At 44.2% G+C, this 12,314-nt stretch overlaps 1 protein-coding gene across 3 annotated transcripts in view; it reads right to left on the minus strand.

The window, feature by feature from the left end:
* trpm2 (transient receptor potential cation channel, subfamily M, member 2) overlaps window positions 1–12,314 on the minus strand; it is a 90,064-nt gene that overhangs the window by 23,334 nt on the left and 54,416 nt on the right. For all 3 annotated transcript variants that reach the window (XM_036959447.1, XM_036959448.1, XM_036959449.1), the window contains 8 exons: window positions 9,670–9,837; window positions 9,071–9,203; window positions 2,860–3,005; window positions 2,310–2,422; window positions 1,679–1,783; window positions 1,361–1,442; window positions 1,028–1,177; window positions 728–846 (listed from right to left, as the gene is read on the minus strand). In XM_036959447.1, coding sequence (XP_036815342.1) covers window positions 728–846; window positions 1,028–1,177; window positions 1,361–1,442; window positions 1,679–1,783; window positions 2,310–2,422; window positions 2,860–3,005; window positions 9,071–9,203; window positions 9,670–9,837 — 1,016 coding nt within the window. The remainder of the gene's footprint in view (window positions 1–727; window positions 847–1,027; window positions 1,178–1,360; window positions 1,443–1,678; window positions 1,784–2,309; window positions 2,423–2,859; window positions 3,006–9,070; window positions 9,204–9,669; window positions 9,838–12,314) is intronic.

Consider the following 12,314-nt stretch of genomic DNA (forward strand, 5'->3'; position numbering starts at 1 on the left):
TCTTTAACGCTACCTAGCGTTTCCTACAGCGGAGTCCATCTTTAACGCTAGCTAGCGTAACCCTACAGTGGAGTCCACCTTTAACGCTAATTACCGTTCCCTACAGTGGAGTCCATCTTTAACGCTAGCTAGCATAACCCTACAGTGGAGTCCATCTTTAACGCTAGCTAGCGTAACCCTACAGTGGAGTCCACCTTTAACGCTAGCTACCGTTCCCTACAGTGGAGTCCATCTTTAACGCTAGCTAGCGTAACCCTACAGTGGAGTCCACCTTTAACGCTAGCTAGCGTTTACTACAGCGGAGTCCATCTTTAACGCTAGCTAGCGTTCCCTACAGTGGAGTCCATCTTTAACGCTAGCTAGCGTTTCCTACAGTGGAGTCCAACTTTAACGCTAGCCAGCGTTCCCTACAGCGGAGTCCATCTTTAACGCTAGCTAGTGTTTCCTACAATGGAGTCCAACTTTAACGCTAGCCAGCGTTCCCTACAGTGTAGTCCATCTTTAATGTTAGCTAGCGTTCCCTACAGCGGAGTCCATCTTTAATGCTAGCTACCATTCCCTACAGTGGAGTCTAACTAGCATTCCCTACAGCGGAGTCCACCTTTAACGCTAGCCAGCGTTCCCTACAGCAGGGTCCATCGCAAATGTTAGCTACCATTCCCTACAGTGGAGTTCATCTTAGCGAGCGTTAGAGGAAGAAGAACATGAGGAAGAGGAGGCAGCTCACCTGAAGGCCAGGCCGATGATGAAGAGCAGTATGGACAGAAAGTCTAGAATGTTCCACATGTCATTAATGTACATATCAGCCTTCTTACGGAACCCAAACCCATCTGGGTCATGGAACAGCTGATGGCACAAACAACACATAGTTAATACTGTAGACACATTCATCTTCTAACGTCATACTCGTTTGGCCAATTTATTTAGACTTTAAGTAGAATAGGATGTGTGTGTGTGTGTGTGTGTGTGTGTGTGTGTGTGTGTGTGTGTGTGTGCGTGCGTGCGTGCACAGGACATTGTGTCTCACCTGTCGGACCTCCTCACAGACCAATGAGATGAGCCAGACATAGAGAAGCCCCTCCCTCCAGGAGGGCGTGGTCTGGAAGTCGATCATCAGCACCACAGAAAACAGCAGCAGGAAGCTGAAGTAGGACAAGATGTTCCAGTAGAACTTCACCTGTGGGGAGAGGTCAACAGAGGTCAGGGACCAGGTAAGGTTTAACAACAACAGTAGAACTTCACCTGTATGGGGAGACATCAACATAGGTCAGGGGTCAGGTAAGGGTTAACAGCAACAGTTGAACTTCACCTGGAGAAAGATGAACAGAGGTTAGTGTTGAGGGGTTGGGTAAGGGTTTACCTGAGGAGAGGTGAAGAGGCTGACCAGCCGGGTGGAGACTGTCAACGGCTTCAGACCCAGAGGGATCCTGGCAGGGAGGTCACTGAGGGGGCAGACGGCAAAGGTGAGATGTCAGGAGGGAGAGGTCAGGGGTGAGGTGTCAGGTAAGTGTTTATAGCTGCAGAATGTAACTCAATTTGCATCAGAAATGTCAGCCTTTGTCCTTCTAGTGCACTACTTTAATAGGGAATAGGGGGCCATCTTGGAAAGACCCCCAGTCTACTATTATAGGGAAGAGGGGCCATCTGGGACAGACTCTCAGTGTATAATCAGACTCACTGTACAGGATACTTCCTCCTGGTGCAGGCCTGGCTTCCTGTTAATGACTCCATGGTGAGCAGCTCAGCACTCCTCTCTGCCTCTCTCTGGATGGACTCATCACGCCTGGGGGATTAGAGAGGATATTACTCATCCAGACCCAGAACATGTTCAGTGTTTAGTCATTTATACATCCAGTTAGATTCACTTCCCTGAGTGAGCAAGATGGCAGTTCAGTCTTCTACCATTGGGTGTTGCTGCAGCCATGTGGTGTGCCTGAGGTTTTACGACAATCTCTCTCCTCACCCAGACTCTGTCCTCCTATCTCTGGTAAACCACTACATTGTTACAGAGCTGTGGCCAGCAGTACCTACCTGAATCCCAGTAAGCCAGTGTAGATGAGCAGGAAGAACAGCATAGAGTAGCACCCTCCACAGAGGGGTTAGTGGACAGAGGTTAGTTACCTGAATCCCAGGAAGCCAGTGTAGATGAGCAGGAAGAACAGCACAGAGTAGCACCCTTCACATAAGGGTTAGGGGACAGGGTTAGGGGTTAGGGGCCGGGGTTAGGGGACAGGGTTAGGGGCCACGGTTAGGGGCCTGTGATAGAGGTTAGGGCTTAGGGGCAAGGTTAGGGATCAGAGATTAGTTACCTGAATCCCAGGAAGCCAGTGTAAATGAGAGGGAAGAACAGCATACATAGCAGCACCCTCCACAGAGGATTGTCCGCCGCCAGCTCCCCACACCAGATCTGGGTCAGGAGAGCCTGCGGGAAACAGAACGGAAGACTCAGGACCAGATCTGGGTCAGGAGTGCCTGGGGGAGACAGAACAGACGACTCGGGACCAGTTCTGGATCAGGAGAGCCTGGGGGAGACAGAACAGACGACTCAGAACCAGTTCTGGATCAGGAGAGCCTGGGGGAGACAGAACAGACGACTCAGGACCAGTTCTGGATCAGGAGAGCCTGGAGGAGACAGAACAGACGACTCAGGACCAATCACAGAAACAGTGCTACACAACACGCATAAGGGAACACCTGCTTTAGAAACCGTTTAATCCACTTCTACTCCACTAGATCTCACAAGACGTGAGGCAGTGTAAGGAAAATATTTGAGAGAAGTGTAATTAATTAAATACAATTCAAAAGGCTAGTGATAATATAACTGGAGTTACCTGAACCCCATAATGACCTTTGACCTACCTGAACCCCAGAGTGAGCAACAAAGCTCTTGTCATCAGCCTCCAGAGCCAGCCTCAGACAAGTGGTTTGACCCCAGGATGAAGAGATCCGGATTAGCATCCTCTGGGCACGCTCCTCATCACAGCAGTGGCACTCACTGAACACACCTGCGACAACACACACGCACACAGGACATACACTGAACACACCTGACAGACAGGACAAGACCACTCACGGAACACACCTAAGAGAGACAGGACTTGGTCACTCAGTCTCACCACAAGATAACAGGACTGACAGATGGGAGAATAATTTGTAAAATAACAAAGTCTGCTCATTAATTTCCAGTGCTTGACTTGGACTGAAATAGATGTCAGTACTCATTTTTGGTGCCGGTAAAATGTATATTTAGGTGCAGGGCCCAGTTGCATAAAACCCTTCAGAGTTTACCTTAAAAACCTCTTACTTCTACCCCCTCCTTTTTCGAACATTCTGTTAAAAATCGCGCAACTTTTCAGCGTCCTGCTACTCATGCCAGGAATATAGTATATGCATATGATTAGTATGTGTGGATAGAAAACACTCTGAAGTTTCTAAAACTGGTTAAATCACGGCAGTGACTATAACAGATCGTGTGTTTCATTGAAAAACGCAAGAAAAACTGCTCTCTGAAAGCTAAAAATAATTTCCATAAGTCACTTCCACGAGTTGTTAAAAGAGGACAAAATTTAATAACGACCTGCATGCAATTCATACAAATTCCACACGATGTCGCCATTGTCGTCATTTTCAATTGAATTAATTGTTGGAAAATCCATCTATCTGGCATCCGTTTCTTCCAGTCTTCACCCGGATGTTGTTAATGTAGACATTGGCAGCCATTGATTTGCAAACAAGGAGCTATTGAATAGACATCGCCCTGTAATCATTTTGATAGATTATAAACGTTTACTAATACCTAAAGTTGGATTACAAAAGGATTTCGAAGTGTTTTGTGAAAGTTTATCGTCAACTTTTTTAATTTAAAAAAATTACGCAGCGTTTAAAAACGATGTTTTTTTCTGAATGACACAGCTTCCATACAAAGCTATTTTGGGTATATATGGACCAATTTAAACGAAAAAAAGACCCAATAGTGATGTTTATGGGGCATATAGGAGTGCCAAGAAAGAAGCTCGTCAAAGGTAATGAATGTTTTATATTTTATTTCTGCGTTTTGTGCTGCGTCGGATAAGCGGAGTCTCTGTTTACGTCGCATTCAGGCATTTTCAGGTGGTGCATGCTATCAGATAATACCTTCTCATGCTTTCGCCGAAAAGCATTTAAAAAATCTGACTTGCTGGCTAGGTTCACAACGAGTGTAGCTTTAATTCAATACCCTGCTTGTGAATTTTGATCAAGGTTTGAGTTGTAACGAGTACATTTAGCATTTAGCGTAGCGCATTTGCATTTCCAGGTGTCTACTTGAGACATCTGCGTCTCAAGTAGAATCAAGAAGGAAGGAATTACCTTAATAACTACATGAGTGGAACAATTCATGTATTATGGATTGATTGTTTTGATTGTTGTTATGCTAATGGTGACATGGGTAAAGAATTTGTGTACCAAAGACATTGACACTTTCTCAGCATGTCCTGGTGAATGAAGAGGGCGAACTCTGATCCTGAGAGTGAAACTGACCTATATCCAAATTGCAATTTTTGATGATAATGATAATACTCAGGAACTGTAGCAAGTTTATGCTAATGAGACATAGAGTCCATGGGCATTGCCTTATAAATAGTGAGATCATGATGCTTGTCCTGGGTCATGTTCATTAGGCACTAAAAGGAATAAATCTTATTAAACCTGGAGTCACTACCTGGATTTATCCAACAAGATATGCTAATATTAGTTTCGACAGATGGTGCTATAGGGATGGAAATGGCTGTTTCCACCATGCTAACCAATGGGAGTATGTTCAGTTTCAACATGATTTGTTTCGTACTGATGAAAAATGTGCTCTGACTTAAATTGCTGAGAATTTCTTAACAATATTTTAATGTCTTATTAAAGCTTGTAATTTTCTTTTAAGTTGAGAGAAGTCTCAAAATGGGGGATTGTGGTAGAAAAATTACAACAATGTTTAAAACTGTTTATGCATAGAATAGGTATGATGAGTACTCTCTCATCTGTGTCTACGGGACTGAGTTGGGCCTCTGGGGCTTGAACTGACAGTTGACTTGGTGATAAAACCTAAAGACTGCCTTCCATAGACAAGATGTGGTGGGTCTAACTGAGATAGAGAGAGCGTGGAGGAGTAGAACAAAACTCTCATTGTTCCTAATCATCCTGGCCGGGTTAGGGGTTAAAACAACACTAGGTGCAGATAACCACGAGATTAACCCAAAGTGACTTGTGATGCCCCCTGATCTGCATGGGAGGGGTGGAACCAGCCATGACCGAACATTTTTTATGCTATATAAGAACCAGGATTCCTCTGGGAGGTTAAGCTATGTTCCAATCCCAATACCACAACACACACTACAGATGGTCGACCAGCTTAATTATTAGCAGGCTTCAGGTAAGACCCAAGTGCAGACTGTTTTGAAGTGCAGACTGTTTTGAAGTAACAATGTTTATTGCAACAACAGGGGAAGGCACACGACAGGTCAAGACAGGGCTTTCTCCTATAGAGCTCAATTTTTATGTAATGGTCTGCCTACCCATGTGAGAGACGCAGACTCGGTCTCAACCTTTAAGTCTTTATTGAAGATTCATCTCTTCAGTAGGTCCTATGATTGAGTGTAGTCTGGCCCAGGATTGTGAAGGTGAACGGAAAGGTACTGGAGCAAAGAAATGCCCTTGCTGTCTCTGCCTGGCCAGTTCCCCTCTCTCCACTGGGATTCTCTGCCTCTAACCCTATTACAGGGGCTGAGTCACTGGCTTACTGGTGCTCTTCTATGCCGTGCCGAGGAGGGGTGCGTCACTTGAGCGGGTTGAGTCACTGACATGGTCTTCCTGTCTTGGTTGTGCCGGCCTAGCCCTGTCGAGCTGCATCGGCTCGAGAAGAGGGAAATTGGCAGTCTCCGGAGGCTCTTGGAGGGACTCGGGTAAGGTCGGATCATCTTGAGGACGTAGACGACAAGGACTTCATCAGATGCAAGGTGGGATCCCTGATTGAGGGATTGGAACCACAATCTGATCTCTTCTCCTACGTTCCCGTAGCCGACCATCGATCAAAACAATGCTTCTGGGTCGAACAGGTTCCAGGTTACTACTCTGCTAGCGTGCGGAACTCCACCGCATAGTCTGCCTGAGGGAGTCCTGCCGAAGTAACTTCCGGGTAGCCTCTCTCCCGGACACTGGAGTCTCAAACTTAACTCACCTCCGCCACGAATACCTCCAGACAGAGGCAGACGGCGGATTGTTGCTCCCACACCACCAGGCGAGTGCCCTCCCGGACATCAGCGTAATAATGTACACTATCTTCGAGCAGTCCAAGGGGAATGAAGAAGGCTGCAGCTCGAAACCAAGTGGGCACTGGGAGAGAAAGGCCCAGCAGGTTTTGGAATCTCCATCGTAGTGCTCCGGGGGAAGTAAGAGGGTCCCGGGAAACCGGGATGACGGTGTTGGTAGGCAACCCATGGAATTGGTCCTGCAATGCGTCCGATGTAAAGTCATGACGTTCGGCCTGAACCCTTCCATTAACAGCGAAGCAACTCCTTGTGTCTATTATTGATGGCTCCTTAGGAAGAGATGGCAATGCGGAGCTGGTCCAAGTCTGCTGTGTCAGTCATGGCCAGTTCGTACTATCAGGTTTCAGGTGAGACCCAAGTGCAGACTGTGTTGAAGTAACAATGTTTATTGCAACAACAGGGGCATGCAAACGACAGGTCAAGACAGGCAGGGGTCGATAATCCAGAGTGCTGCAAAGGTACAGGACGGCAGGCAGGGTCAGGAGCAGAGTGGTCAGGCAGGCGGGCTCAGAGTCAGGACAGGCAAGGGTCAAAACCAGGAGGACAAGAAAAAGAGACACTGGGGAAAAACAGGAGCTGAGAAAACGCTGGTTGACTTGAACAAGCAAGACGAATTGGCACAGACAGACAGAAAACACATAAATACCCAGAGGATAAGTGGGGAAGATGGGCGACACCTGGAGCGGGTGGAGACAAGCACAAGGACAGGTGAAACAGATCAGGGCGTGACAATTATTGCAATAATGAATCAATGTTAAATAAAGATTGATTGTTTGAATAATTGTCCAAATCTCTCTCAGTGTACATGAATTTCCACTACACTGTGCTGCACTATACCATCGGTTCATACAGACAGTATGTCTCAGTGCCGTATTGTGTGTCTGTGCTGCACTATACCATCGGTTCATACAGACAGTATGTCTCAGTGCCGTATTGTGTGTCTGTGCTGCACTATATCATCGGTTAATACAGACAGTATGTCTCAGTGCTGTATTGTGTGTCTGTGTTGCACTATACCATTGGTTCATACAGACAGTATGTCTCAGTGATAGAAATAGAATCAATAGAATGGGCGTCCCCATTCACGTTAATGATGGCATAATGGGTGGACCGGCGGCCATTGCGAGTGTACCCATAGGCGCAAAGCACAAAGTAAATGCTAGGTTCAAAATATACAGATTAAACCTGCACTGCGTAACTATGTGTGTACAGGTGTTATTGGAGACTGCTTATTGGACCGTAAGTAGCTACAGGAGGGTAGTGTGTACATCACTGGGGCTTCCTGCCATCCAGGACCTCTATACCAGGCGGTGTCAAAATTGTCAAAGATTCCAGCCACCCAAGTCATAGACTGTTCATTATGCTATCGCACGGAAAGCAATACCGGAACGCCAAGACCAAAAGGCTCCTTAATTAATAACAGCTTCTACCCCCAAGCCATAAGACTGCTGAACAGTTATGGAATGGCTACTTGCATTGGCCCCCTTATTTTATTCGGATTTATTCTTTGCACTGACTACTTGTTATTGTTATCTTATTGTGTTACTATTTTTCCTTTAGTTTATTTTGCAAATGTTTTTTATTTAAAAAAAACTGCATTGTTGGTTAAGGGCTCATGCAGTTAATTCAGAAACTATTCAGACCCCTTGACTTTTTCCACATTTTGTTACATTACAGCCTTATTCTAAAATTGATTCAATCAAAAATAATCCTAAAAATGTATTCACAATACTCCATAATGACAAAGCGAAAACAGGTTTTTCAAAATGTAGCATATTTTTAAAACATTAAATATTATTTACATAAGTATTTAGACCCTTTGCTATGAGACTCTAAATTGAGCTCAGGTGCATCCTCTTTCCATTGATCATCTGTGAGATGTTCCTACGACTTGATTGGAGTCCACCTGTGGTAATTCAATTGATTGGACATGATTTAGAAAGGCACACACCTGTCTATGTAAGGTCCCACAGTTGACAGTGCATGTCAGAGCAAAAACCAAGCCATGAGATCGAAGAAATTGTCCGTAGAGCTTAGAGGCAGGATTGTGTCGAGGCACAGATCTGGGGAAGGGTACCAAAAAAACTATGCAGCATTGAAGGTCCCCAAGAACACAGTTGCCTCCATCATTCTTAAATGGAAGAAGTTTGAAAGCACCAAGGCTCTTCCTAGAGCTGGTCACTCAGCCAAACTGAGCAATCAGGGAAGAATGGCCTTGGTCAGGGGGGTGACCAAGAACCTGTTGGTCACTCTGACAGAGCTCCAGAGTTCCTCTGTGGAGATGGGAGAACATTCCAGAAGAAAAACCATCTCTGCAGCACTCCGACAATCAGGCCTTCATGGTAGAGGGGCCAAACGGAAGCCACTCCTCAGTAGAAGGCACATGACAGACCATGAGAAACAAGATTCTCTGATCTGATGAAACCAAGATTGAATTCTTTGGCTTGAATGCCACATCCGGAGGAAACCAGGCAGCATCCCACAGATGTATGATGGTGGCAGCATCATGCTGTGGTTATTTTTTCAGCATCAGGGACTGGGAGACTAGCAGGATCAAGGGAAAGATGAACGTAGCAAAGTACAGAGATATCCATGATGAAAACCTGCTCCAGAGCGCTCAGGACCTCAGACTGGGGCAAATGTTAATATGGACAGTATGTCTTAGTGTGTCGGCTACTGTAGCGATGGTTAATAAGGACAGTATATACTATTGTGTCGGCTACTGTAGCGATGGTTAATAAGGACAGTATATACTATTGTGTCGGCTACTGTACCGATGGCGTGTCTCTCATAGTGTTTGGCCAGTTCTCTCATCTCCTCCGCCTCATCCTCCTCTTCCGCTCCTTCCTCAGCCAGCTTCTTCAGGATCTTACTAGCGGCTAGAGCTGCTGACGTACAGTCCCGGGACTGCACACAATGAACAAACATGTTAAGAGTAATAATATTTATTTCTCTAATCATATATTCTTATTTAGTCTGTTTCAAGCATTTTGCTTTAACTGCAGAATGAATACTTTGGGACAACTGGATAACTAGATAACTGGATAACTGGATAACTAGATAACTGGATAACTAGATAATTAGATAACTGGATAACTGGATAACTAGATATCTGGATAACTGGATAACTGGATAACTGGATAACTAGATAACTGGATAACTAGATAACTGGATAACTGGATAACTGGATAACTGGATAACTGGATAACTAGATAACTGGATAACTAGATAACTAGATAACAAGATAACTGGATAACTGGATAACTGGATAACTGGATAACTAGATAACTAGATAACTGGTTAACTGGATACCTACACCATACAGTCAGTTCCATATTTAGACTGCCCTGCACTGGTTCCTAACCTACTCTACCTGCTCCCAGGCGATCTCAGCCAGCTCTTTCTGGTTCTGCAGGATGGCCCAGAGGAAAAGGTCTCCGCCTGGGTCTCTGAAAGTCTCCTCTCCCCTTTCTGAATCTCTCCCTGGTCCTCTGTCTGGGTCTGGTGAGGCCTGGAGCTCCAGCTGCTCTTTAGGTGGCAGCTAGCACAGAACAGATAGGTGGGTCAGTAGACAGCACAGAACAGATAGGTTGGTCAGTAGACAGCACAGAACAGATAGGTGAGTCAGTAGACAGCACAGAACAGATAGGTGGGTCAGTAGACAGCTAGCACAGAACAGATAGGTGGGTCAGTAGACAGCACAGAACAGATAGGTGGGTCAGTAGACAGCTAGCACAGAACAGATAGGTGGGTCAGTAGACAACTAGCACAGAACAGATAGGTGGGTCAGTAGACAGCACAGAACAGATAGGTGGGTCAGTAGACAGCACAGAACAGATAGGTGGGTCAGTAGACAGCACAGAACAGATAGGTGGGTCAGTAGACAGCACAGCACAGATAGGTGGGTCAGTAGACAGCACAGAACAGATAGGTGGGTCAGTAGACAGCACAGAACAGATAGGTGGGTCAGTAGACAGCACAGAACAGATAGGTGGGTCAGTAGACAGCACAGCACAGATAGGTGGGTCAGTAGACAGCACAGAACAGATAGGTGGGTCAGTAGACAGCACAGCACAGATAGTTGGGTCAGTAGACAGCACAGAACAGATAGGTGGGTTAGTTAGTTAGGTTAGTTAGTTAGGTTAGTTAGTTAGTTAGTTGGGTTAGTTAGATAGGTTAGTTAGGTTAGTTAGTTAGTTAGGTTAGTTAGTTAGGTTGGTTAGTTAGTTAGTTAGGTTAGTTAGTTAGGTTAGTTAGTTGGGTTAGTTAGTTAGTTAGTTAGTTAGTTAGTTAGTTAGTAGGTTAGTTAGGTTAGTTAGATATGTTAGTTAGGTAAGTTAGATAGATATGTTAGGTTAGTAACATATTCTGTTTCACGGAATCATGGCTCTCTCCAGATATACTGTCCCCGTCCATATATCCAGCTAGGTTCTATGTACATCGCGCGGACAGGAAGAAAGAAGTCTCCGGGAAAAAGATAAGTGGAGATGTATGTTTTATGATTAACTGCTCATGGTGTGGTTGTGGTAATGTACAGGAACTCAAGTCCTTTAGTTCACCTGACCTGGAATACCTCACCATCAAATGCTGACCGCAACACCTTCCGAAATAATTATCTTCGGTCAACGTCACAGCCGTGTATATTTCTCCTCAAGCCGATACCACGACATCTCTCAAGGAACTACACTGGGCTTTGTGCAAACTGGAAACCGTATATCCCGAGGACGTACTTATTGTAGCGGGGAACTTTAACAAAGCAGATCTGAGTAAATGCTACAGAAATTTTATCAAAACATCGCCTGCGCTACTGGTGCCTCAAAAACTCTCAACCTTTGCTACTCATGCAAAACACCAGTCTCAATGTCAACAGTGAAGAGGCGACTCCGGGATGCAGGCCTTCTAGGCAGAGTTCATCAATTAGCCTTTTAAAATGTTCACCTTGGATTAACTAACACAACGTGGAGTGATTGTTGCTGTTAATGGGCCTCTGTACACCTATGTAGATATTCCATAAAAAATCTGCCGTTTCCAGCTACAATAGTCATTTACAACATTAACAATGTCTACACTGTATTTCTGATCAATTTGATGTTATTTTAATGGACAAAAAAACAAGTTTTTCTTTCAAAAACAAGGACATTTGTAAGTGACCCCAAACGTTTGAACAGTAGTGTGTGTATGTACATAAAAATATATCACTCCTGTCTCTGACAGGGTCTCTATTTTTTAATTCCATTCTTTTACTTTTCAGATTATTTTACTGAACTGTTGGAGCTAGGAACACAAGCTTTATGCTACACCCGCAATCACATCTGTTAAATATGTGTATGGACCAATCATATCTGTTAAATATGTGTATGGACCAATCAAATCTGTGAAATATGTGTATGGACCAATAACATCTGTTAAATATGTGTATGGACCAATCACATCTGTTAAATATGGACCAATAACATCTGTTAAATATGAGTATGGACCAATAACATCTGTTAAATATGGACCAATAACATCTGTTAAATATGTGTATGGACCAATAACATCTGTTAAATATGTGTATGGACAGATAACATCTGTTAAATATGTGTATGGACCAATCACATCGGTTAAATATGTGTGGACCAATCACATCTGTTAAATATGTGTATGGACAGATAACATCTGTTAAATATGTGTATGGACCAATCACATCTGTTAAATATGTGTATGGACAGATAACATCTGTTAAATATGTGTATGGACCAATCACATCGGTTAAATATGTGTGGACCAATCACATCTGTTAAATATGTGTATGGACAGATAACATCTGTTAAATATGTGTATGGACCAATCACATCTGTTAAATATGTGTATGGACAGATAACATCTGTTAAATATGTGTATGGACCAATCACATCTGTTAAATATGTGTATGGACCAATCAAATCTGTTAAATATGTGTATGGACCAATACAATTTCATTTGATTTTGATTTGATTAGGTGGACAGCTATAGAAACCAGACACATATAGTCTCTAT

This window comes from Oncorhynchus mykiss, chromosome 22, assembly GCF_013265735.2.
Source record: "Oncorhynchus mykiss isolate Arlee chromosome 22, USDA_OmykA_1.1, whole genome shotgun sequence".
NCBI lineage: Eukaryota > Metazoa > Chordata > Actinopteri > Salmoniformes > Salmonidae > Oncorhynchus > Oncorhynchus mykiss.